Genomic DNA, 26,932 nt, shown 5'->3' with positions numbered 1-26,932 from the left:
CATTAAACCCAGAGTTATCTCATTTTTATTGTGTTGACAGAAACTTAAAATACCAAATACACTCGGGCAACTTAAGAAGAAGAAGAAGAAGAAGAAGAAGAAGAAGAAGAAGAAGAAGAAGAAAAAAAAAAACCTCGTTTATAGCCATTTCAGCACCAATATGTGTTTGGCCACAAGAGAGCATCTGGTACTTCATTTGTACCCTGGGTGTAATGTTTTGGTTGAGATGATTGCCACTAGATACTGACTTTATTGTGTGCAGCTTAAAAACATGCAATCTCAGCCTCTCTCCTGTATTGTTGTTTAGGTAATGCTTTCAAAAAAGGGTGGCTACTGCGATCTTCAGTTTGACATCATTGAATTTAGAGCCTCAGAAAGTGAAGAAGAATGTGATGTTACTTCATTAGACTAAAAGTGATGACAGTTCATCAGCTGAGTGACAAGTTCTCAAAAGTGGTATGAGATAAATACATCCACTGTGCTCCACCTGAAATGAGGAACATCCTACCCAAGATCCTTCCCAGCCCTCCTAAAGTGGTGTTTCATACCCAGCCAACGTACACAACTTCCTAGGTGTCACTCCCAACCCCTTGTCACAGGGATCATATCCCTGTGGATGACCAAGGTGCAAGTCCTGCCCAATCTATCCATCCAGCACTTCCTATTTAAATCCTGTTGCAGGATTATCCTACCCCATCAGATGTTGGCCACCTGTGAAACCAGCCCTGTCTTATACCAGCTCTGCTGCCAACACTGTACAACCTTTTATGTTCGTATAGCTACCAACCAGCTGTCCACCAGGATAAATGGTCACTGTCAAATTATTGTCATGAACATAACTGACCACCTGGTGGCACAAGGTGCAACTGAGGATAATGTGCACAATTTCAACGGTTGCTTCACAACCCAGGCCATCTGGATCCTTCACTCTATCACCAGCTTCTCTGAACTCTGCAGATGAGAGTTATCATTGCAATATATCCTTCACTCCCATAGTCACCCTGGCCTCGATCTCCGGTAACCCAATGTCTCTAACACTCTCCACCCAGCAGTTTCTCCGTGCTTTGCCTTGCCACCCCCTCCCAATTTGCTTCCCCACATCAGTGAACTTTGTATCCCAACGGCTCTGACACTGAGAACTGTGCATCACATGCCTAGTCTGTGCACCTGCTAACTCTCCCTGCCACATTCCTAGCCACCAAACCGACTGCCTCCTTCCAAGCTGCTAGCTACCCACCTCCAACCCCTCTCCCTGCCTCGTGCCTCTCTCTCCTCTACTTATCTCACCGAACACAACTCCCACTGCAACCTAGTCCAACTGAAAAAATGCAGCACTGGCATTGTGCATCCAGCCAGTGCCATGTGAGAGTAAAGGCGTGTGTGTGTGTGTGTGTGTGTGTGTGTGTGTGTGTGTGTGTCAACAACTAAATGTTTCTGCTTTGCGGTGAGAGTTGTTCTTCACTCCTAAAGTATTTACATTCTACCAGAACTTGCCTACAAAATTAAATTACGTAACAGCTAATCCTGTGCATGGTGCATAGTCCAACAGGCAGGTTGCCTATCTAAAAGCATCCAGCAGCAACAGAAATTTGAATTTAAGTATTTTATATAGTCATAGATGAAATTTAAAAGAATAAAATGCCGTGTTTACTAATTACAAGTTATAATCTTGCACTAAATATTTAACATAAACATTTAACACAGTAAGACAAGTATTATAGGATGTAAGCTGAAGTTGGAGGGGGGAGGGGGAAGGGAAAGGGAAAGGAAAGAAACTGATGATACCAGCTGCACTGGGACTTTACATGGAATTGTCGCAACAAGGGAAAATGTGTGCAGGACCAGATTTCAAAATGGTGAAGCTGGTCAATTGTTCACAAGCTGATGTCATGAGCATCCATGGAATGTGATCGAAGGAAAGTGAAACAATGAGTAGGCGAAAAGGTGTTTGATGCCAGCACTGCATCGCAAAACATTGTAGTTGGAAGGTTGTCCTCTTCGCGAAGCAGTATAGGTGGCCATCTGTGGCTGGTCTGCTGAAAGAGTACAATGCTGGTGCAGGCACAATGTTTTGGAGCACATAATTGAATGTAAAACTCTGGAGCATTTGATCCGCACATGTAGCTGTGCTGACCCAACAGCATCAATTACAATTTCACTTGGCATGGAATTATTTAGATTGGATCATGGATCAATGGAATTGTGTGACTGTGTTGAATGAATCATGTTGTTACAGAAGGTCAATGGCTGTATCTGAATACGCTGACATGCAAGCAAACAGTTGCTTGAACATGCAACGCACTGGCCGGTGGAAGCAGTATTAAGGTATGGGGGACATTTACGTGGGCTTCCCTAGAAACTATAGGAGTAATGATGATAGCCGTGGAGCACATAATTGAATGTAAAACTCTGGAGCATTTGATCCGCACATGTAGCTGTGCTGACCCAACAACATCAATTACAATTTCACTTGGCATGGAATTATTTAGATTGGACCATGGATCAATGGAATTGTGCGACTGTCATGAACCACATGATCTCTCTCTTTGTGCTCGGAGTCTTCCCCAACAATGATGGTGTCTTCTGCCAGTGTAACTGTCCATGTCACGAAGACAGAATCTTGTTACAGTATTATGAAGAGCATGATAGTAAACTCATATTGAGTTCATGGCCACCAAAATTTCCCTGATTGGAACATAATGGAACACACCGGGGACACCAATCAAGTGCCAGCTCAATTTTCACAAACTACTAGTCCTTAATTTATGGGAATTGTATGGCCTGTACAGGAAAATTGGGTGTCATATACCTCCAGAAACCTACTGCGAACTTGCCAAATCCATATCATCCAGACTCACTGCTGTACTGTGTTCCAAAAGCGCACCAACTCATTTTTAAGATGATGGTCACAATGCTTTGGCTCATTAGTGTATCTATTCTACACTGCTAACGATTATAGAAAACAATATGCATCAGTGGAATATAATCTCAATTGTTTCATGAGGTCAAGTACAATACTTACGGTGTTGTGATATAACTTTAAGAACTGGTTATTTGGCACAGTCACAGGAGCTTTGAAAATATACAGCAAACTTTTAGGCAAGTGCTCAATGTTCATTATTTCCACAAGCTTACCATGTCAAGAAGAATTTCAAATTTCAGTTTAAGCAAATTGTTCTCATTCTCAAGATCTTGTAGCCTTTTCCTCAATTTCTTGTTTTCTTTGTGAATTCCACTTGTTGGGCCAGTCTCTGAAAAGTCAACAAGAAGCTATGTAATTTGAGGGTCCCTGTGATTCTTGCATATTGCAGAGGGGCAAATGTTCAACTCCACAAAAACTGTAGAAACTTTCAGCTCAGAGGAACAGTAGTTTAAGAGAAACACAATGCTATTTCATTCTCACATTCCTATTGTTATTCAATTTATAATCACTTTATGAATGTAAAGCACTCAAACATAATCAAGATACCAGTCCACCACAATGTGACAAGGTGGAAGAAGGCAATGAGAACTCCATCTCACCCACAAAGAATTATGAACAACATGAAGTGGAATTGTGTTCTGTGCTTCACATCTAGCATCTACTAAGATAAAAACTGAAATGTTAAATGAAACAGAACTAAAATTACTACCCTGAAAAAAAGATTTTGGGGTGTGCGAATGATAGGGCTACAAACTGATTAATTATCCTAATTATCCATATTCATACAAAATACTTAACTATAGTCACCAGTAACAATGAGTGATATTGTGCTAAATGATATTTAACTACAATCAATGTCAGATGCTTTAAAACTGCCACGCAATTAGTCTGAATCACTCTAGTTTCTAATAACTCAGAACAAGAGAACTGTGAGGTAAAGAAAAAGTTTGTATATCTAATATACCCTGAACATATACTTTCTACTTTCCTCTATCTTTACATGTAGCAATGACACATTTAAACATACCATGAGCTCCGTCCTCAAACCACTCGAAAGTTTTTATAAATGGGAAACTTTAAAACAAATTCTTAAGACAGGGATGTTAAATACTTTCAGACAGGGCCATGAGACGTGGCTCCTGTCCCCACCCACCCTTCCCTGCCCCGTCCCACATGTAGGAGTGTCATTTAACACTTCTGAGGAAAGGGTTTAAGAATACAAAGTTCTCAAACAGTAAACAATTCTCTCACATTGCATACAGACCTGACATTAAGTTCTTACAGCTTAATTTAGAAAATAAATACTTCATTGATACTTTCACCATTACTTCAGAAAATAAACTAATAAATCGAAGGAGAGTTAAGGCAGTAATGTATTTTTCAACCAATGAAGTATATACTACAGTGCCAATGATGACTGGACTTGACAGAAAATTAATTGTGTGGAGCGTTTATTGTCTCAGTACAGTGGATGTCTCCCACTGGCCATTATCACACCCTGTATCCATCTTCGAACACCTTCTAATAAGTTGACTTTAGGTATTTCCTTCAGTTCCTCCAATTCCATGACAAAGTCCTGTGGGCAGACTTAATGTGGCTTTTGAGCAGTCCTGTTATCACAGCCCCATTAGTTGTGGACAATACTTGAGCGATGATGAAATGTGGGGCGACTCCTTTCTTCTAACATCGTAAGAAGTGAGAGGGAATAGAAGATCTCTTCAGTTACTTAGGACAGATGAGGGAAAGCGAGATGATCGCTACCAAACTAGGAAGTGTCCTGGATGTCAAATAGGTATAGTTTAAACAGTTAAACAATTTATTTCGTATATAAGCCTATACCTCAATGGAAGAGGTGTGCATCTTACTGTGCCTTTACTCTTATAGGTCACTGGCCTAACTCATTCAAGAGACACAACTTGCATCCTACCATACTCTTCTGATCACAGCAACAATATTGGTTCCTAGCTACTACAGGAGAGCACTGTCCCTCAGCCCATTCTGCTTACTTATAGAGATTACATATAGTTCATTCTGTTCCCTTAACCTTGCAGTTGTGTTGTTTTTTATAACATGAGCGTGTGGCATACTTTGTACACATGACAAGAATAGGTGTCTTTATGTTACCAAGGTACGTATGAGGAATACCATAGTTTAAACTTAGTATAATTCAACAAGATAAAATAAACTTACATTATACGAGCTAAATCGCTGTTTAGTTAAACAATAATAAAATAGATTTCCATTTTACCATTTTGTTGCCACAGTAATGACACACTTGAAGCATTAAACAGTGCAGTTGAGTTGCACCAGATCCCAGCCAACTGCTTATTCGTCTTCTATCTCTTAGACAACTGCCTAATTGTGGCATTGTACTGTTAGCTCATAATCTAGGTCATCATCTTGCACAGATAGTAAATTTTTTCTCGCCTAGCTCGCTGTTTATTTTATATTATTGCTGGTATCTTGGACATATAACAACACAACTTATCACAGAGTTAACTCAAGCAATGACGAACAAATACATATGGGCTTGCAATTGTAAAACAACAATGGAATGGTACAAGACAATGTTATTTGTCAGTGGTGTTCTTTATATACAGCTACACCTGCTCAAGGTTTCATTGATCAGCTTTGTCAGAGCTGAATCCTATGCCATGGTTCATCTTCACTTTCTAGAAACATTTACATCACTATAATTGTTCTTCTATTATCTTACACACAGACAAAGACACAAAATATTTCTGTTGCTCTGCAGTTGTCCTACTCAGCTGCTCTCCAAAATGAAATACAGTTTGACCTCACATATTCCTTACTGGGTAAATGTCACTCAATATTGTAATGTTCACTGGTGAACTCTGAAACATCCAGTTACATGTTCTGACTCAGACTGCTCCTGTGCTGCAGCGACTAACATGCTACTATGCATACTTATACTGGGCTCTTATTTACAGAACACCAATGGCTATTTGCTTCGCGTTCACAGGCTGTCTTGTCACACAGCTTCTATTTTCTCTTACTGCTTTCCCAATTTCTGGAAACTTACAACTGTGGTTGGAACGATTTTCATTCTCGTGGCTTAACTAGCACGTCTTTGTTTTCATCCACTGACGTATCTACTGTTACCTAGAGACATGTTGATGCAGTACAGTGTCCATCACACTGAGGCTTTGGGCGCACCACTTTCCCCTTTGCATGTTGACATCACTAAGTTTGTTCACTTGAAGGACTTTCTGCCAAAACTGTCTAATATTTATTGATGGGGGGTCATCATTCAGATCAATAAGGGGTGTTCTCTTATACTTAACATTAATGGAATTTGACAGTTCGGGGTGTATATGTGGACAAGGAAAAAAAATTCCCAGATTTCCCAGTTAAAAATACACTTTCTGTGTTAAGTGACAGTATACTCTTCCTTGGCACTGTAAAACTCATCAATCCTTTGAATGTTTATGGTTTTATGTAATGACGTAGAATTTCTCGGCACTTTAGAAAACTAAACTCAGGGGGGGATATGTTTTGAAAGACCTTTGAAATGCAGCAACAAGTACACTGCATATTTTTGTATTACGAAGGTATAAATTTGAATTCCACCTAACAGCGCATGTCACTTTCCGAAGCATTGAAATCTAGATTGCTATGCGCTTTTGTTAGCCAGTCATAGCTCATGTCAAGTGAGCTCACCAGCTGATGACAGCATAAGACACGTGATGCAGTCATCCAATAGCAAGACCACTCTTAAGTAGCGTGAACACACAAATAAGGAAAGTTAATGGTTTAAATTAATATTATTCTGCAGTAGCGGGATACAGTAACATCCTTTGTTAGAGTATTGGTTCTTACCAGTCAAAATCACAAAAATTTAACTGAAAACTGAAACATTGTAAAATTCCTAGAATTCTAAACAATCCTGGGTTTTTCCAGGTTTTCTTCCAGATGAAAAAATTCCCGGGTTTTTCCCAGATATACTGGTTGTCCTGGGTCGTATACACCCTGCAGTTACAACACTGCAAGTGTTCTCACGGACAGTTTATGACAGACTGCAACCAGATACAATGTTAATGTGTTATTTTTACTTTTGTTCATTACCAATTGTTATTACAAAAATCTGTATTATTTAATCTTTAATACTTGGTTTGAGAATCATGAAACGAGACTGCATATATGGAAGTCATCTGGAGGCACCGAAAGGTTTCAGAGAGAATAGTAAGACAGACAGTCTAAGACTGCAAAACTTTTTCACGGTATATGTGAACACTGATTATTAGTTGTAGATTGCAGATTAAAACTGGAGGAACTGCAGAAAAAAGAAGGTGGGACCTGGGTAAACAGAAAGAACCAATAGTTAATGAAGATTTCATTTGTGTTCAGTGTTATAAATATTAATCCTGCAAAGTACTATAGATCGCTCAAATTGCTGACTGACAGATCTCAAAAAGCTTTTGTATAACAATCAATACTGTTGTCGACATGTGGCCTTTTCTTCAGTTCGTGTCTATACGGAAAGATGATGATTTGGCTCAAGGGAATGCATGGAGTGGAGAAACAGTTACATAACATATGTGTCAGAGGGGTCATGAGTGGGGGAATGTTTACTTGTTTCTCAGATAGTACTGGCAACCCATGGAAGCACTCACCTCATACTGATCAGCAGCTATGGTAATAAACAACACATGGAAGTAACAAAGACTCACGAAAATGGATTATACAGGCATTCATGTTTAAACACAGTCATTACATTAACTGACTCTCACAACACAACATTTTACAATGCTTCAAAAGAGCCAGTCCCGATAGATCGTTTAAGTTGGCAGCAATTAAAAACTGAGGACAGTCAACAAAAAATGTTCCGCTTTTTGTAGTTTTCTTTCCAATTGTACCTACTATACTGCTCAGTGATCACATGTGTATTCATTTACTTCTAAAGTGAATAAATTATCATCATGTGATCTTGAAGTGAAGGAGATGTAAAACAAAGTATGCCAGACTTTTTATATTTATATCTCCACTGTCCCCTATTCCCAGAAAATGCAATGTAATTGTGCAGTTGAAATTAATTGTGACTAAATCTTCTGTTAACACACAGCTGGCCACAGAATTCCATAATTGCAAGACCTTGCGGGAGTATCAACAAGTGCGACAAGAAAGGATAGCGTTTCATCACATTAGCAGGTCATACAGAAAGCAGGACATCAGTGCTTTGCACAAACTGGGTAGCTAGCATCAGCAGGAGCAATACGACTGAGAAGTATCAGATCACCTGGTTACGAGAAGTAAGAAGCCGCGTCGCTAACGCAAGAAGGCACACCGAATATTGTTACAGACCAGTATGCTGGTATAACAAATGCGTTAAGCAAATAGGGCGCAGTATGAATTGCTGATACATTCGTACTAGGAAAGCCTATGCGGTCATTACAAATGATGTTGGGTCAACACCAGCCAATATTTCACACTATAAATATTCCAGCATCTGAGTTCAGAAGGGAGTCGGTCAGAAGGATCGATGTCATAGAAAAATGCTTGTACTCGATTCACGGACACGGTATTAAAATGGGGTATAAGTCTGTTGTAGATTTCCTTCTCGACTCAACACCGCCAACAGCCACCGAAGAGATGTCTTCCTCTCTGTAATCGCCAGTCAGGAGTTCGGTGCTGCTGACAGCTCAATGCAGATGGGAAGGCCTGGGGGTCTTCCATGTCAACTTGGGCCAGGACACCAATGTTCTCGACACTTCAGTGGAGCCACGGGTCCTACCTGCACGGCAGGCCAGGGTCGGCGCACTTCTCGACCACGTGACAACTGTCATTGCGTTTCTGAGAGTAGAGATGATTTGTAGAGATGAGCCACAGAAATGGGAGGGGACTGAGGACCTCCTAGGCTGGCATGTGTAAGCCACATATGCACGCGCCACCTTCTTCGAGTGCGGAGGGTGGAGACGCAAAATCCACTTCCGGTGTAGCTGCCGCGCACTCGCGGCACACCTGGACAAGCAGCGGCAGAGGACTGCCTTAAAATCGCTAAAGGAGAGATGTATTTGCAGAAATAATAAATGGTTAAAAGTCACTCTTCTCTTACTGCACCCACCGGTGTACACAGATTACAACCGCCTCCTCTTCCCTGAAGAATTAGCAAGTGGTGAACTGGAAGAGTACCTCCTGACACACCATCCACCTGCCACGCCTTCAAATAGTCACCACCTGCACTTCCTTAACCTCCCTTAAAATCATGGTCAGATGTTGGTCGCCCTAGCAACAACAGAATGAAACAGGGGGAAAGAATACAATAAGAGATGAGGGGTAGCTTTGAGAGATGAAATAGTGAAGGAAGCTGAGGATCAAGTAGGAAAAAAGGCCAAGCCCAATAGAAATACTTGGGTAACACACGAGGTATTGAATGTAATTTACATCATCATGGAATACATATGTTTAAAAATGAGATCGTCAGGACGCAAAAAGCAAAGTAGCAATGGCTACGGGAGAAGTGCAAAACTTCAGAAACATGCTTGACTATCAGAAAAATATATGTTACCAAAAGGAAAATTAATTAAAGCTATAGAAAAAAGAGGTTGTATGAATATCAAGGGCTGAAATGGCAAGGCAGTTTTTAGCAAACAAGGGAATGCTGAAAGATGGAAGAAATACACAGAAGGGAAAGGCAATATCACAGAAGGGAACAGGCAACAGATGAAGAAGACATGGTTATACAATGAATACTAACAAAAGTAAAACAAGGATATGGCGTGCAGGCAAATTAAATTAAATAATTCTGAGACAATCTAATTAGGAAATCAGTGGTCGAATTTTGCTATTTGGCAGAAAAATAACTAGTAATGGTCAACGTAGAGAGAATATTAAATTTGTATTGTAGTCTTCTTTTGAAAACCAATTTACTTGCTAAGATTGCTACATTAACACAATTACTGGCTTACTGGTTCCAGCAATATATTGCCTGCCATCCCCAGATCTATAAAAAGAAAATATGTTGATGTTACAGGCTTACAGTCAAATAAATAAAAAATGTAGTAGGGCATACACAACAGCTCAATGACAAAAATCACATACCCAAAAAACAAGCAATGGAAGTTACATCACACACTGCTTGCACCACTCTCCCACACGAGGACTATACAATATGCTGTAAAATAACAACTCTCACAAAAGTCTTCTCATATGGATGGATACAATACAAAGGCAACATATAATAATAAGTAGCACTAACTAGTAAATAAAAACATACCTTAAACAAGTCGAGACATCACTGTGACATGCCAGGTATTCTATCATAAACTGTGTACAACTTTGAGTACACATGGGCTGAACAAGACAGACACATGCCACATCTTGCCACTTCATGGTATAAAGCCAGCTTGGCTGTGACAGAGTAATTGACAAGTGGATTTGGAGTGTAACAGAAACTAGTGCTGAGAGGTCCAACCAGATGGTGATCTGCACTGCCTGATGTCGATTGCAACAAATGTAAAGGGGTCACAGTTTTGTTTTAATATTAGAATTAACAGAAGAAATGTAACATCAAAGTAGGAATATCAACAATGATAGATTTCTACTTACACTTGCTTAAAGATGGCATGTTAAATTGCAAACAGGCACAATCAAAGAACAGAATGGAATTGCAGGCTGAGCTGCTGGAGTTGGTAGTCATGTGTGCACGAGTTGCCCTTGCTTGTTTGTATGAATGGTGTGTGTTTTTCTTTTTCTGATGAAGGCTGTTGCTGAAAGCTTTGTGTAAATGTCTTTTAACTGTTTCTGTCTGCAACTTAATGAGTCATCTTTAAGATAAGTAGCAATCGATCATTTCCTACATTGTTGATATTCCTACCTGGAATTTCCATTGTTTAAGATCAAAGTTGCCTACAACAAGTACCTAATAACAATCGCAAAGTTTACTCAAATTGCATATAAAATAAACAATATGCTGCAAACTGTCATGGATGGTTGCCTATACCATCAGATAAAAACTGGACAATTTGCGAGATAAGGACAACATAATAGGTTACAGCATTAACACATACTGTACAATGTATGTAATAGAATTGTTCTAAGGGGAAAGCTACACAGTTGATATTTACAGAATTATGAAATAGGATTTGACCGTATTGATAAGTTTCAGTGCAAGCAAAGGATGACAATCAACAATACATAGAAGGAAATAGTACAACAAACTTCCACACAATGTAAGACTGTAATATAAAACATTAGGTTGGTGTGTAAGCTAGTAGCATTTTTCCACAAGATTAATAAACACAACAGACACACATAACAGATTTTAGTCATCAGTAATATATTCCCCTTTGCTATTTAAAACAGTCTGTCAGTGCTGGGGTAACTTTTCAATTCCACAACTGTAGAAATCATAGTTTTGAGGAGAAGAACTCGTCGATCATGATCGGAACACATTTTCATCCGCAAAGGAAGGGAAGAGAGTGCAAAAGATGAAAATTTGAGGGCACAAGATCAGGCGAAAAGGTGGCTGTGGAACAACTTCCCAACCCAAATCCTGTATAGCATCTTTTGTCAGGCTGGCAAAATGGACGAAGGCATTATCATGGAGTAGAATCACTTCACGCAGTCTTACTGGTCATTTTTCTCGGACTGGACCCGCAAGATGTCTCAGCTGTTGACAATAAATGTCAGCGGTGATGGTTACACCTCAGGTAAGCAATTCATAGTACACCACACCGTCACTGTTCCTCTAGATGCATAACATTATCTTTTGTGGAAGCATGCAGTTCTTTGTATGGGGAGTTGCTGCTTTGTTTGGGCTCAATTATTCCTTTCTTTTCCTTATATTAGCATAAAGATACCATTTCTCATCACAAGTAATGATACAGGATAGGAATGGTGGTTCACGACCCAATTGATGACTAACATGCAGAGATGCACATATGGTCAATCACCGATTTTTGTGATTTTGGCTTAGAGCATACGGTACCCATACACCTGATTTTTGAACTTTCCACATTGCATGCAAATGTCGCAATGGTGGAATGATTAAAGATAATTACATTTGCCAGTTCTCGAGTATAGTGACGTGGACCATTGGGGATTAATGTGTTTAAACAAACTTCATCAAATCCCGAAGGTCTTCATGAATGTGGGGAGGGACTAATACCGAAACGATCCTCCTTGAAACAAGATAACCATTTTCTTGCCATGCTCTGTACAATTCCATTATCCCCATACACAGTGCAAATGTTTCTGGATGCCTCTGCTGCTGTCAGCCCCCTACTGAACTCAAACAGAAGAAGATGTCAAAAATGTTCTGATTTCTCCACATCGCATTCCAATTTCTAGCATCCACTGCTTCACTCACTATCTCCAAATGATAATACATAAACTCAAATAGCAACAGTGAATTACAAATAAATAATGACAACTGATAAATAAGCTCACACGAACTGGAATACCAACATGAAAAACAAAAATGCTATGAACTTATGCACCAACCTAATACACTCATGTACAAAAATTTTTTACGAATAATATGTACCAATATAAAACTCTTTACCTGGTGATCTAGGCAGCCATCAATAATAATTTACAGCTACTGTTTCTTTTATACACAATTTGCATAAATTTTGATATTACGATTACTATGTTGATGTTACATTTCTTTTGTTCATTCCAATGTTAAAACAAAAATGTGCCCCCTTTACATCTGTTGTAATTGACATCAGGCAGTGCAGACCACCATCTGGTTGGACCTCTAAGCACTAGTTTCCATTATACTCCGAATCCACTTGTCAGTTACTCTGCTGCAGCCAACCTGACTCTAGACCATGAAGCAGCAAGATGTAGCATGTGTGTGTCTTGTTCATGCCACACGTACGCAAAGTTGTACACAATTTATGTCGCAAATTGTCCAGTTCTTATCTGATGGCGTAGGCAATCATCCATGACAGTTTCCAGCACACTTTTCAGTTTATCCACAATTTGAGTAAAATTTGCCGCCACTGTGTTTAGGTAGTCAACTTTGATCTTAAACAATGGAAATTCCAGGTAGGACTACAAACAATGTAGGAAAAGATCGATTGCTACTTATCACAGACGAAAATTAAGCTGCAGACAAATCACACTTTATGGAACACCTTGTATGTCACTGTAATGCCTCAACTTTTTTATGGTACGTTTTAATTTAAAAATTTTACTTGTTAGAGCTATTTATTACTTATGTTAAATTTGGGTTGTACCCATCCACATGAGCAGAATTTTATGGGAGTTGTTATTTTACAGCATATTGAATAGTCCTTGTATGAGAGAATGGTGCAAGCAGTGTATGATGTAACTTCCACTGCCCATTTCTTTGGTTACGGAACTTTTGTCATTGAGTGGTTGTGCATTCCCTACAACTTTTTTATTTCTTTGACTATAAGCCTGTAACATCAACATATTTTATTTTTATAGAGCTGAGGATGGCAACACATACTACTGAAACTAGTGATCCAGTAATTGTGTTAATGTAGCAATCTTAGAAAATAAATTTGTTTTCAAAAGAAGACTACAATAGAAAATTATAGATTGCCTCCTCCATTGAATGATCATGTCAGTTAACCATAGAACATTAAATGCCGACTGGCCATAGCAAGAAAATCTTTCATGAAAAAGAAATATTTTAAAGTCTAATACAAATTTTAAGTGTTATGAAGCATTTTGAAAGTATTTGCCTGAAATATAGTCTTGTACAGAAGTGAAATGTTGACAATAAACAGTGCAGCCAAGAAGGGTTGAAGCATTTGAAATCTCTGCTACAGAAGATGATATAGGTAGATCAGATACACTGAAGTGACAAAGAAACTGGTATAAGCACATGTATTCAAATACAGAGATATGTAAACAGACAGAATACAGTGCTGCAGTTGGCAATGCCTATATAAGACAGCAAGTGTCTGGTGCAGTTGTTAGATCAGTTACTGCTGCTACAATGGCAGGTTATCAAGATTTAAGTGAGACTGAATGTGATGTTATAACTGGCACACGAGTGATGGGACACAGCATCTTCAAGGTAGCAATGAAGTGAGGATTTTTCCGTATGACCATTTCACAAGTGTACTGTGAATATTAGAAACCCGGTAAAACATCAACTCTCCGACATCGCTGCGGCTGGAGAAAGATCCTGAAAGAACGGGATCAACAATGACTGAAGAGAATCATTCATCGTGACAGAAGTGCAACCCTTCCTCAAAGTGCTGCAGATGTCAATGCTGGGACATCAACAAGTGTCAGCATGCGAACCATTCAATGAAACATCATCAATATGGGCTTTCAGAGCCGAAGGCCCACTCTTGTACCCTTGATGACAGCACGACACAAAGCTTTATGCCTCGTCTGGGCTCACCAACACCAACATTGGACTACTGATGACTGAAAACATATTGCCTGGTTGGACAAGTCTCATTTCAAATTGTATTGAGCAATAGACGTGTGTGGATATGGAGACAGCCTCACGAATCCGTGGACCCTGCATGTCAGCAGGGGACTGTTCAAGCTGGTGGGGGCTCTGTAATGGTGTGGGGCGTGTGCAGCTGGAGTGATACGGGAGCCCTGATACAACTAGACATGACTCTCACAGGTGACACATACGTAACTATCCTGTCTGATCACCTGCATCCATTCATGTCCATTGTGCATTCTGACGGACTTGAGCAATTCCAGCAGGACAACGCAACACCCCACACATCCAGAATTGCTACAGTGCGGCTCCTGCAACACACTCCTGAGTATAAACACTTCTGCTTGCCACCAAACTCCCCAGACATCAACATTATTGAGCGTATCTGGGATGCATTGCAATGTGCTGTTCAGAAGAAATCCCCACTCCCTCATACTCTTACGGATTTGTGGACAGCATTGCAGGAATCATGGTGTCAGTTTCCTCCAGCACTATTTCAGATAATAGTCGAGTCCATGTCATGTTGTGTTGCGGCACTTCTGCGTGCTCACGGGGGCCCTACACGATATTATGCAGGTGTACCAGTTTCTTCAGCTCTTCAGTGTAAGTAGTACAAATGACCAAATCAAACTGGAGAGAAACAACATTTATTGCACAACTTGACTAAAAGAAAGGTTTGGTTGCTGGGATACAGCCCGAGGCATCAAGAAATTGTCAATTTGGTGATGGAGAGAAGAGACTGGGGGATGTAAAACTTATAGAAAGAGATCAAAGTGTGACTACTGCAAGATGGTTCAAGTGGATGCAGGCTGAAGTTAGTCATGTAGCTAGATCACAACAACAAGAACTACTACTACTACAACAACAAATGTCTTTTCTTGTTCTAGACCATGACTGCTTTATCCATTGACACACTTCTTTGATTGTAAGTCATTTTAAAGCTCCCTTTGGCGTTAATTCATGTTCAGTTTCATCACCCACCACCATTTGTTCCACGATTCCTCTCATACACACTTTTAAATGGTTTATTTATTGAGGCATCAAGAGGTTGCAATTGTGTAGTAAGTCCTCCCAGAATAACAGCAAGCTCTGTATTTCCCTGTCACAATTTCTCTTTCAGAGACTTTTTCAAATGACTGCTACACTGTTCTAGCTCAAGAAGAGAACTCTCCTTCAATAAAGCACCTCTCCTATCCCACACATTGTTAATCCGTAACTTCACACCAGCCTCATCCATCCAACCCTTATCATGTAAGTGAAAAACAACATATGGTGGTTATTTTAGGTTTTGGCACAGTTTTGCACTTGAAAATGATCACTGAATTAAATTTAGGACAATTTTAGTAGTATGAAAGGACAACAGTGTAGAGCATTTTTTCATGTCCACTTGTTTTTATAGTTACAGTTTGAGCATGTTTCGCAGCAACAGTTCTGTTCCTCAGCACATCAAATGCCAGAGGAGTTTCATCCATATTCGCTATTTGGCTTAGTTCCATACTGGTTTTCTTTTGATGCTGAATAATAAAGTGATGGAAAGATAATGTTTTCTCTTCATACTCTTGTGGCATTTTCAGAGATCTTTTGGTTTCAGTTTGCAAGCTAAGTCCATGATGCTTCATAAACCTGTAGCACTGACCAACTAAACCCTTACAATCCGTTAAGCTCCACTGTAGTACTAGCTTAGGAGCATGTATTTGAATCATTTTTGTATTAATTCCAATACCATTTTGACAGTGTCCTTGAACCCATTTCAATACATCATCATCTAGTTTTGGCCATTTTGCATCCATTCCTGTATTTGCATATTGAGTCTTCATTTTTTTCTTCAGTTCTTCTTTATTAGCCCGCCAACTGCCACTCAGCCAAAATGCCACTCAGCTGCTCTGTTTCCATCACTACTTTCAATTTATATCCCGAATCATACAAATACCTCTTATTTCTTTCCATTACAAAAATATTGTACTGTTACCAATAACACAAATAACTTTCAAGTACACTGGCACCGTGTTAGCAAGTGAATCCCCATAATTTATGTTTGTTGCATCAGCACACTGCTGCTGCTAGTTGGATTCAGTGATACCAGATAGAGACAGGTTTCCTGCAGTGTCAAATATAAGGTCATTTTTAATACTGATGGGAATTTTAAATTAAACACCGGTCATTTTTAAATTAATTTCGAGTGTAACACGCAAGCAATTTTTCCGAGAAAAAGTGCATCTTATCGTCCATAAAATATCGTACTTAAACTTTCCTACTTGTGCCAGTGTACATGGAAAACTGTGTACCATGTGAGCACCAACTTTGTAGGAAAGACATTCAGGCTGTGCACTACAGAATTTGTGTTGTTAATAATGTTAGTGTCTTGACTTGCCATTAGCCGTAGGTACTGGTATGCTGATACATGGCTGAAACACAATCATCGGTGTGTATTACATCTGCAAACAATAAACATGGGCCTGGACAAAGTGAGCAGGGCTTTACTCTTGATGCTCTTTTATGAAAACAACGGCGATAGTGCTGCTGCTCTTCATGAGTATTGACACATTAGAGCAGGACTGAGAAGTCTTTGCACACCAGAACTGATGAAGATGATTCCAAAGTTCGAATTAACCGGAAATTTGGTAATAGTGCCACAAGTTACTTTAGGCATGGCTAGATGCAATGAGCCGTCATCTACTAGTGCACAAGCTATGTCATGACAGCTAGATGTTTAAAAGTTGGCTGTTTGAAAAGTGCTGTGAACAATTGTGAATTGGTATCTGTAGTGGATCTGTCGTGGATGCAGAGGAATGACGCATTGAGCAACATTTGTAACATAAATACGATATGCAATTAACAAGTTTTACTTTCTTGTGTGGAAATTAAAATGTGTTTCTTTCAATGGTTGATCTGTTATTTCTCTTCGCACATCCTTAAAATGTTTCTATGAAATTTCATTGCCCTACAATCAATCTTTTTTCATGAGGGTCCTCTCTAGTACCTAAAGTTTTATTATAACCAGCCTGTACTGTGAGCCAAAAAAAAGAACCATCCTTATAACACAGTCAGGGAAACAAATGCTACCAATATACCAATATGACAAATGATTTTATGAAGACTCTTTGGAAAAGGAAGCTTCATTATCAAGTAGTCTGGAAAGCAGTGTTTGGAACAGAATAGTTGCTTCTGTGACATGCTGTCGTCAGTCTGCAAAGGGCTGTTAATAGTGTGAAAGTCAACACTGTGTCTTGTTCACCTAAAGTAACTGACAAATTAATGTGACATAATGGCCCAAATTAGAAATGCTGAGTATCAACAATGAAGCGGTTGGTTGGTTTGTGGGAGTTGAAGGGACCAGAAACAATGAAGCACTGAACACATAATATAATGAAATGGATGCCTCGATCTATAAGGAGCAATTGATATCACCTACTGTGGCAGCACACCCTTGCAATCCGCCATCGCAGCATTTGTATCCAGCACCAGTGGTGACCAAACAAAGCAAGTGTGCCACTGTTGTGTGCAGTCAGCATTTCGCCGGCATGTATCAGTACATTGGGCCACTGCCAGAGGATCCTTGTCCAGTTGCATCTCCTCTGCCATACACAAATGTTCTCGTAGCTCTGCACTGGTGTGCATCCAGTTGGCAGGGACAGGACTCTGTACCTGGATAGTTAACAGTTAAGTTAAATGTTTCTCTACTGTTGTCATTATTTGGTGAGCAGTTATCAGCCGATGTAATATTTATGCATTCAGTGGTTAACAATAAAGAGTGTAAATGTAGTGCCTACCAAGTTATATGACTAGTGTTTGACGGTTTGCCTCTCATCTCATGGGACTCAGATTCCTGGGCAAATGTTTCTGCTTTTTCCTTAACATTCTCACTTTATTGAACTATTTGCTTTGCTTTGTCAGATAACGGAATCCATGATGCAGCGGCTACCATTTGCATCAAGTTTACACCCATGTAGTAAACATTTTTTAAATAAGGTTCTTTGTGGATAAACAACATGTTGATAATAAACATCCCTATGGTGGGCTTTGTGAGATTCCATGTGAAACTGAGCCTGAGATTTTTTTAAAATTTTATTGTTAATTAAATTTATGTCACTGTTTGTAGCATTCTGAAAAAATTATCAAAGTTACAAAATTATTCGAGGAAATATAGTTACATGGAGTCGGCACTTCTGCAGATGAGGAAGGAGGGCAAAAAAAACTTGCTTTTTATATTAGCAGCTAATTAAGGTTAAACTGCAGCCACGGTTATTATTTGCATTGTTAAGTTTAAAGAGCAGAGCATTACTTTCAGAAAAGGTTTTTTTTTGTTATGCATTTAGTGTTCCACCAATGACATAAAACATGCAAAGATTTATCAGTCACTCAGCAGCTACAGTGGTTTTGTTGATTTTAGCTTAGGAGTTAGAAAACCCACTATATACATCTAGTGATCCACAAAGCAGAGTTTAATATATAAATGACCATGTATAAATCTTGAAAGTAATTGTCCCCCACCTGTGCCAGGTTTTTGGGCTGTTATGAAATCTAAACCAATTACTATTTAATCAGAAAATGGGAAAAACAATGTCAGCAAAGAATACGAGACAACTTCGAAAAAAGTTGCAGAAATACGATATTGCAGTTCCTGTATTATTCTGATTATGATGCGAAGTTCCTTTGGACATGCATGCATGCAAGTGGGAAATCCAGGTTCAAGTCCCACTCCAGCACAAATTTTTGTTGTCGTCATTCCATTCTACAGCTGATGGTAGTACTTATTCGCAACAGCGGATTCAAATGATGAGTTGCAGAAAGGTGACAGCACATGCAGCACTCACAAAGAAAATAAAGACAGTAAGATAGAAAAAGATGAGAAAACATGAAGATAAAGGAAACCACATCAGTAGCCATACCAAAAGTATGTATGGGAAAGCGTGCAGAAAAAGGTAATAAGCAGATTTTCTTAGAGACAAGGAAACTTTATCTTGGAAACTTACAAGTGACAGTCTGCTCACAATACAAAACTTTTTCGCAGGTGTTAAAAGCGGAAGGATGTCAAGTCTTCTATACACCCACAACTGAAAAAAATGGTTAGTTTGCAGAAACATTACATGAATCTGACAGTAAAGGGAGCTTTTCTTTTTAAGCAAGAATATCTAGATACTGAAACCAAGTTCTTCAACTTACACCCAGTGTACATTTTCTCATCTCTACAAATTCTGAGATGAGTGATGAACAGTCATATTTCGAAGACTTGTAGACATACAATTTTTACGCAAGAACAGCATTAGAACCAGATGTCGCAAAGAGCTTGCCTAGAACATTTATTTTGTGAAGATATCAGCCAAATATATATATATATATGCTGCATTTGTGCAGAGCACTCTTGACAAAAATTGAGAAATACAGACTGTGTGTATGAGACTTGTCAGAGACTCAGCAAAGTTGTTGAATATTGATGAGGAGAATGTATCCTAGAATCAATTTGAAAAAGTTCTTGCTATTCTACCAAATACAGGTCATCGAACATGTTAGGATCACCTTAGACTTTTTTGAAAGTGAGTGAGTACTACTCTTTGCAATTTTTTAATAGTGGATTTTTTTACCTAAAATAATTAGGTACCCAGAACTTTAAAGTAACAATGTAATAAAATTTATCTAAATTACAGGTAACTAAATGTTCCAACAAGGTTACCTAAATAGGACATGAGGTCTAAATATGTTAACCAGTGATTTATCTGCACATTAATCATTAAACCATCCTTAAAAGCTCACTTTGTAAGATTCTGATATTCAGCTTTAAAGGGAAGGTACAACAACTACCCATATGATCACCAATCAATCTTTAATTTATTTTTATTTATGCTTTTTGTTATATTAGCTTTTGATTGTCAAAAAATGTAAAGCAACTGTTCAACCCATGGCGATGGAATCCTTCTTTTACTTTGAAGGTACAACTAGTAAACATGGTGCAGTTTCAGTAATAGCTGCCTCCCTCGCCCACCTCAATAAATAAATAAAGTAAATAGATAAAAAAGTAGGATTATGTAATTTTATATGTTCAGTTTACAAATAAGCCACAATGGCACAACTTAAACAGGAGTTAAGAGATGTTTACCTCTTGCAGTAAGATTGTAAAAGAACTGGTGATTAAAATCAGAATACCAGTTGATCCAATTTCTGTAAAACTCATAGGCCTTCTGACAAACAAGCCTACATTTAAAATCGAAAAGGTTCAACCTTGTATACAAATGACATTAAAAATGGTTAAGAAGCCAAAAACTACACACAAGAACTATAAAGTAGAGCATAAAACTACAGGCACACAAATGCTAATTGAAATATACTTGGTTGTAAGGAGACTAATGCAATGGCTCCATAGCAATGTCCACTGCTGAGTTGTGGACCTATCACAAAACAATACCTTTCCTGTATTTGCATGCTAGAATTGTAAATAGTATAAAATATATGTGGCAAGCACTCAGTACAATACTAGAGCAAAAATTCACGAGATGTATATGTTGCACTCTGAGTTCAGTCAGTCATTCAGAAAGAAAATCTGTAGCAAATTTCTCCTATTCAAATGAGGTTTCACTGCATAGCTCACAGGATGTAGAAGAAAAGTGCCTGACTGGTACTAACCCTATTCCTAAACTTAGCTGTGATATAACGTTTTGATCAACTGCTATACATTGCACATCCACTGGACAGGAATATATCCCAAATGTTGTAAAAGAGCATAAGTACAACTGTTTATAAGTCAGTTTCTGTAACGCTTGAGCTCAACTATCAGTGGAATATATTAATAAATATTTTACTTTCAAGTTTGTGCATTCATTTTTAGACATGTTGCCTGTTGGCCTTCGTATTGGTATCTTCGGCTGTTGGTCATTAAGTGGTCTTCCTGACATTTTGCTAGCATGAGTGGCTGGCTATCGCTGTCAAAGACTCAACCTCCATATCACTGGTAGCAGACTTGCAGAGGGTCAAAAGATGAGAGCGATTAAATTAATTCAACTTAGGAGTTTTACAGTAATGACATTAGTTAAGGTGTGAAGGAATATTGGGAACCAGAAGTCGTACGTGTGTTACATGCAGCTGTGCTACGATACTGTGGCATAATTGGGTCGCCAGAGCGCCGTGTTCAGCAACATTGAGGAGAACGCCGTACCAATGGCCAGCTCACTGCATTGCAGAATACATGACAAGAAGCAGTTCACCGCACTGCCGTAATCGGCTCAGTTATGCTAGCCGAGCGACAACAGAATATATTCCACTGATCTATTGGGGAAGGACAGCAGAAATCTGCGGCAGGACGGTGTAAATAAGGACCGGCATCCAGCTCTTCAACATTGTGTGCTGTGAGGTGTTGGAGTGACGCATGACGCAGAGCCTGTGTCACCTAACACCACCAGTTTGGAGTCATCACTGCCATCGTAATCATTGTAATAGTCACCATTGTAATGCAAATCACCACCTAGGAGGCTCCAGAATGCCGCCGCCACCGTAACTATCGTCAGATGCCTTCAACAGGCAGCAGCCTATCATGGGTGCACTTTGTGGTAACACACTGTCGCCATTGTCCTGGGATGCTGCTGGAACAAATATCATGACAGGGACAGGGGCTGGGAACGCTGGCCCACCGAAGCCAGGCGGATGCCACCAGAGGTGGTCCGCTGAAACAGGGCATTGACCTGTCCCACTGCCACACCCCCAGCCGCCAGCACAACAAAGGTCTGTGGCACATGGTTCCAGCTTCTGCAGTGAATCCCTGCAAGGCTGAAGCACCACTGTCAAGGCAGCAGATTCAAGTTACGTCAGTGAACCTTCAGACTCAGCAGCAGGCACATGTGCGAATGTCTGCTCATCACATCTGTCACCGCGAAGAATAATACATGTGGAAGTAAACCTCGCCCAGAGGGGCTCACAACCAATGATTGCAGTTGATCAATAAATGTTGTTGTTCTGTCATCAGGAGCCATCTGTGGACACTCCCTTACCATCCTTTTCCTCACGCTTAGCAGAAAACCCACATTTGAATCTGGCAACAGGCAAAGGAGTCCTGTGCCGGTTAACATGCCCTGCTTACACTGATGTGACCGTTTACAGACTGGACTCAAGTTGATAGCTGGAAGTTATATGGACTTGCTGCGCCAATGTCTGATGACTTTTTCCTGGTCATTACCACTATAGTTCTCCCCTAGTTACCTGTAACAGTCATTTGCTTCAGCAGAGGAATCCAGGTCCCATTTATCTTAAGACTTTCCTCCAACTATGTTGAAAGTATAGTGTTACTGTTAAGTCTGATTGCTTCCCTAAACAAGATGGTGTGCTGGCCTTATTCCAGAAAAGAAACTGTATGTTAGAGAATTTCATATGTGGTCAGTCTCACGTAGTGTAGGCTTTGACATAACAGGCCTCTCTATCTGCCCTAACCTGAAATGTCATTTATCTCTGGTCTTGATGAATTATCTGGTCATTTGAATACACATACATGATACATAGTATGCTCTTGACAGAGTGGGGTTCATTTGTTCTTTGCTTATCTGACACATGCCCTGGGCTTCTTGGTCAGCATATAGGCCTATATAATCTTTAAACTATGCCTGAGCAGTATACGAACAAATCTTTATGTCATTCTGGGAATGTATGGTGGAAAAAGAAAAATATAAGGAAACAGAGAGTGGATTAGCTGCATGTAACAAGGGGAGTTCTACAGCATTAGTGACCACGTTAAGTCCCTGAAACATTGGCAAGTTCATATAAACTCTGGCTAAGGGCTCGACTCCAATCTGCCACCAGCAAGGAAGGATGAATCTTTGACCATGTTAGCCAATCATTCTGATGAAATGTCAGAAAAAATCACAGAACAAATGTTGGCCAAATATCTCGAGACAAAATCCGACAGACAATATGTTTAGGCCTACCTGGTAAACTGCTGAGAAACAAAACAAGATAAAAATGTCATCCAAATTCTTCAAAGCATTGGCATTTATTTGCAAGAGAAAATATATACTTACAAAACATCAAACAATATATATAAAGCAACTTGTCACAATGATTAATTTTGAGAAAAATTACATTTTTGAAATAATTTCCTTGAACTCTGAAAGCATCAATCATCAAAATTCTGCATTTGATATTCTAAAATGCCTAGTTGTCAAATGATGTAGATTATTCTGTGTTCCTCCAATTCAAAAACTGGTAACCTCTAAAGAAATATTTTACAATGGGATATTAAGCAGGTTTCATTACTGAACACTATCTTTCCTCATGTAAAATGAAGTAACATTATGTATAAACAAGCAACTTGCCACAACATGAATGTTTACATGGAGAGAGAATGCCAATACCCTATGTCCTCCTGCATGATAACAATTTTACATGACAGGAAAACACTGTCAGGTCTTAACCAGTATATTAAAGGTTAAAAAGAGAGAATAGTGTGGCAGCCCAAAAAGCCACAAGCTGTCACCATTACTGCTATGTTTCTTCATAATTTCTTAACAAGGGGAGTTCTATATGTAGGTATAGGTATTTTGGTACTGTCAGCTGCAGTCAACGGAAATGTCTGATTCTAATTTCCACAGTTTTTGCTGTAGTCGTTGGTGTTTTGATATCGTCAGCTGCCGTTGACCTATATAAGTAAAGGGAAGTGTCCGATTCCCGTACATTCTGTAACTTTTTTTGGGATCGTGGTGTGTTCTTTTTAGGTCAACAGCAACTCACGATATCAAAACACAGCTACGACAACAAGTTGGAACCGTTCACTTCCCATGACTTATATAGGTCAACAGCTCACGATACCAAAACACACGTAGCTGGCGACGTCACATTGAAATCTAACACTTCCCTTGACCTATATAGGTAAACAACAGCTCACTGTACCAAAACACACATAGCTATGGCGTTAAATTGGAATCGGTCACTTCCCACAACCTATATAGCTCAAATAGCAACTGACAGTACCAAAAAAATTGAAACCGAGTACTTCCCCTAAGTACATAATCAACAACAAGTGCTGATACTAAAACAGCAACCACTAACATAAAATAACACTGACCCAACAACACACAAAAACCCCAGTGAACATCGTAACATGCGAACAATACACACAAAAAACGACTGCTTACCACAAAAACGTTCCACCGCTACAAACTAGGTCAGCCACCCCAATCACACGCACGCACACACATAAAAAAACCTCTCGCATATTCTGCTTGCATACGCCGCATTTCACTATCGTTGCCACAAGCCCAAAAAGTTGCTGAAACTTAATGACGGACAACAAGTCGTCCCTCATTTTAGCCTGCAGATGCGCCCTATTTAACTTAGAAGTCATATCCATACCTAACAAAAGAAGCCACAAATTGAATTAAATGACTTACCGCACAACAAACCAATAACATCAAATGGGTCAACGGAGGCGTCCGATCCCACCTGTCGGCTTTGACCCGTGACGTAAGGGTATTGTGTTGTGCGACGTCATGACGGCACGGAGTTTAGTTTATGAGTGTGTTGTGTTTGTAGATGTCTTCTTGTGGTTGGTGGTGTCCTCTGTTGGTGTGCATTTATGTGGCATATTGGGCTCATTTGGGTGTTGGTACTTTAAGTGTGCATTTATTGGTCGTGGCTGTTATAGAAGAACGGAAATTAGTTTCAGTGAGTTAAGAATTAAGTTTCCGTTGCGTTTATGTCATTGCGGTGTCATTTGATGGGGCCGACAGAAGCGTCCGATCCCACGCGTCGGCTTTGACCCGTGACGTAAGGGTGTTGTGTGTGACGTCATGACGGCGCGGAGTTTGGTTTGAGTGTGGCTGTCTCCAGTTCTGTTTTATCTTTTTTTTTTAATTTAAAAACACTTATTACTTATTTTAATTATCTGTTTCCTCCAATTTCTGTTTTAGTTTATTATATTTATCTTTCTGATCTGTTCGTTCTATCCCGTGAGATTTTTTTTTAAAGACAAAAAACACTAATCAGCTACTGAAGCATCTTTATCTTCTATGGGTTGCAGGGGTTACGACCCCTGGGGAGGTGGGTGGGTATTCATGCAAGGCTGTCTTCACTTACGCTGTAGCTACGCAAGGCGTCTAAATTTGTTTAGATTTAGTTTGCCCCCCACCCAAAACACCCCATTTCCCGCGCTTGTCCAGTTAGTGTCATTAGGCTTCTTGTGGAAAGTGTGTGTATTTGTTTTTGTTTCCGCCATATTTCTGACGTCATGGGTCAAAGCAGACGGGCGGGATCGGACGCTTCCGTATTTCCGAAACAACGGCTGATAGAACACTACAAAATGGAAATTTACTTTCTACCGAGCAGTTCATGTGTCATACGAATTAAGCTACTTCATGTAGGTGTCAGTATTAATCAGCAACGGACGAAAGTACGACAGACTTTGCAAAAAATTAGAAATACCTGGTAGCCATTCTCCCTTGTCGAATACAGCTTCTTGTTCTCCCAATCTTATCCTAATTTCTCCAACTTCCAACCCGAGATCCTCAGTGGGCCTTTCCTGTCCAATAGTTGCAATGGCTTTTCGTGGTGTCGGTTTTCTGGGTGAAAATTTATTTGAAAATAGTGGCATTGCACAGCCATTTATGAAGCACAGTTTCTATGAAACACCTATTCCACACTTTCTGTCTTCCAACTACAAACAAACACTTTTTTATTCACGCGCTTCTCGTCTAGACGTCTATAAACAAAACATGCCTCCCAACATAACATATATTAAAACCTCTGGCATAATCGAAGTCAATTTCAACTACGATTCTATCGAAAGAAAATTACTGCAATGGTGACAGGTGCAATAGAGATACAGGTGCTGTGAAAGTATTATGGAGAAGATGCAACACCAAGACGTACTTTTAAAATTTGGTTTTAATGTGTATTTCACATAATGAAGCGAGATAAAGTTGTTCTGAGGCGAATGTGAAGTGTCCGGAGGTAAGTTTAAGCAGTTTTAGAGAATGATGAATTTTTATGGATTGGCTACAGTGAATGGATGATCCTGACAGTTGAAAATCAGGTATTGTTTATTCTTTTGTAGTACATTACTACATTATCTAATGAGAATTTTTGAGGGTTGTGTTTGTCGTTGAATATGTTAGTGTTCCTTAGTTGTTTAATCACTGATTAACAACATCTGTAAACTATTTGGAATGAATTCCATGCAATAGAAGCAAACAAGCGAGTGCTTTGATTCAGTTCATTTGGAGACACACAATTTAAGGTTATGGATAGGAATTCACCCACAGCAGTTGCTACTGTTGGATCACATTTGGCAGATGGATGCTGCACGCGACACCATATTCCTTCCAGAAGGATCTCACAACAGACAATGATTAAAAAATGTAATCCAAAACTTTGTTGATCAGTAGCAGCAAGCAGGCAGATGTGGGAGAAAACCAAAATTGAGCGCTAGAGTTCAGTGAAAATTGAAAAATATGATCATTTCCAATCGTAAAGCTACAAGTACGCTAAGTGCCGTGTAGTTTAAGGATTATGGAGTGACTGTGTCAGCTAGAAGTGTAAGGAGACTGTTGCGCAAGACAGGCCAGCCAGTGCGTCAAATTAGTACATGACTTTCAATGTTTATGGGGACGGTATACATGACTAGCAAAAATCGC

At 39.5% G+C, this 26,932-nt stretch overlaps 1 protein-coding gene across 2 annotated transcripts in view; it reads right to left on the bottom strand.

Moving 5' to 3' along the window:
* Positions 1-26,022, bottom strand: part of LOC126234462 (protein chibby homolog 1) — a 37,449-nt gene extending 11,427 nt beyond the window's left edge. For both annotated transcript variants that reach the window (XR_007544730.1, XM_049943155.1), the window contains exons 1-2: positions 25,722-26,022; positions 3,136-3,251 (exon numbers count right to left, since the gene is read on the bottom strand). Coding sequence is in view for 1 of the 2 variants with exons in the window: in XM_049943155.1 (XP_049799112.1) it covers positions 3,136-3,251; positions 25,722-25,890 (285 nt within the window). In the remaining variant the exon portion in view is untranslated. The remainder of the gene's footprint in view (positions 1-3,135; positions 3,252-25,721) is intronic.
* Between the last annotated feature and the right edge of the window lie 910 nt (positions 26,023-26,932).

This window comes from Schistocerca nitens, chromosome 2 (genome assembly GCF_023898315.1).
Source record: "Schistocerca nitens isolate TAMUIC-IGC-003100 chromosome 2, iqSchNite1.1, whole genome shotgun sequence".
In the NCBI taxonomy this organism is placed as follows: Eukaryota; Metazoa; Arthropoda; class Insecta; order Orthoptera; family Acrididae; genus Schistocerca; species Schistocerca nitens.
Note: the sequence above shows the minus strand (reverse complement) of the source record. Positions and strands in the feature narration are given on the sequence as shown.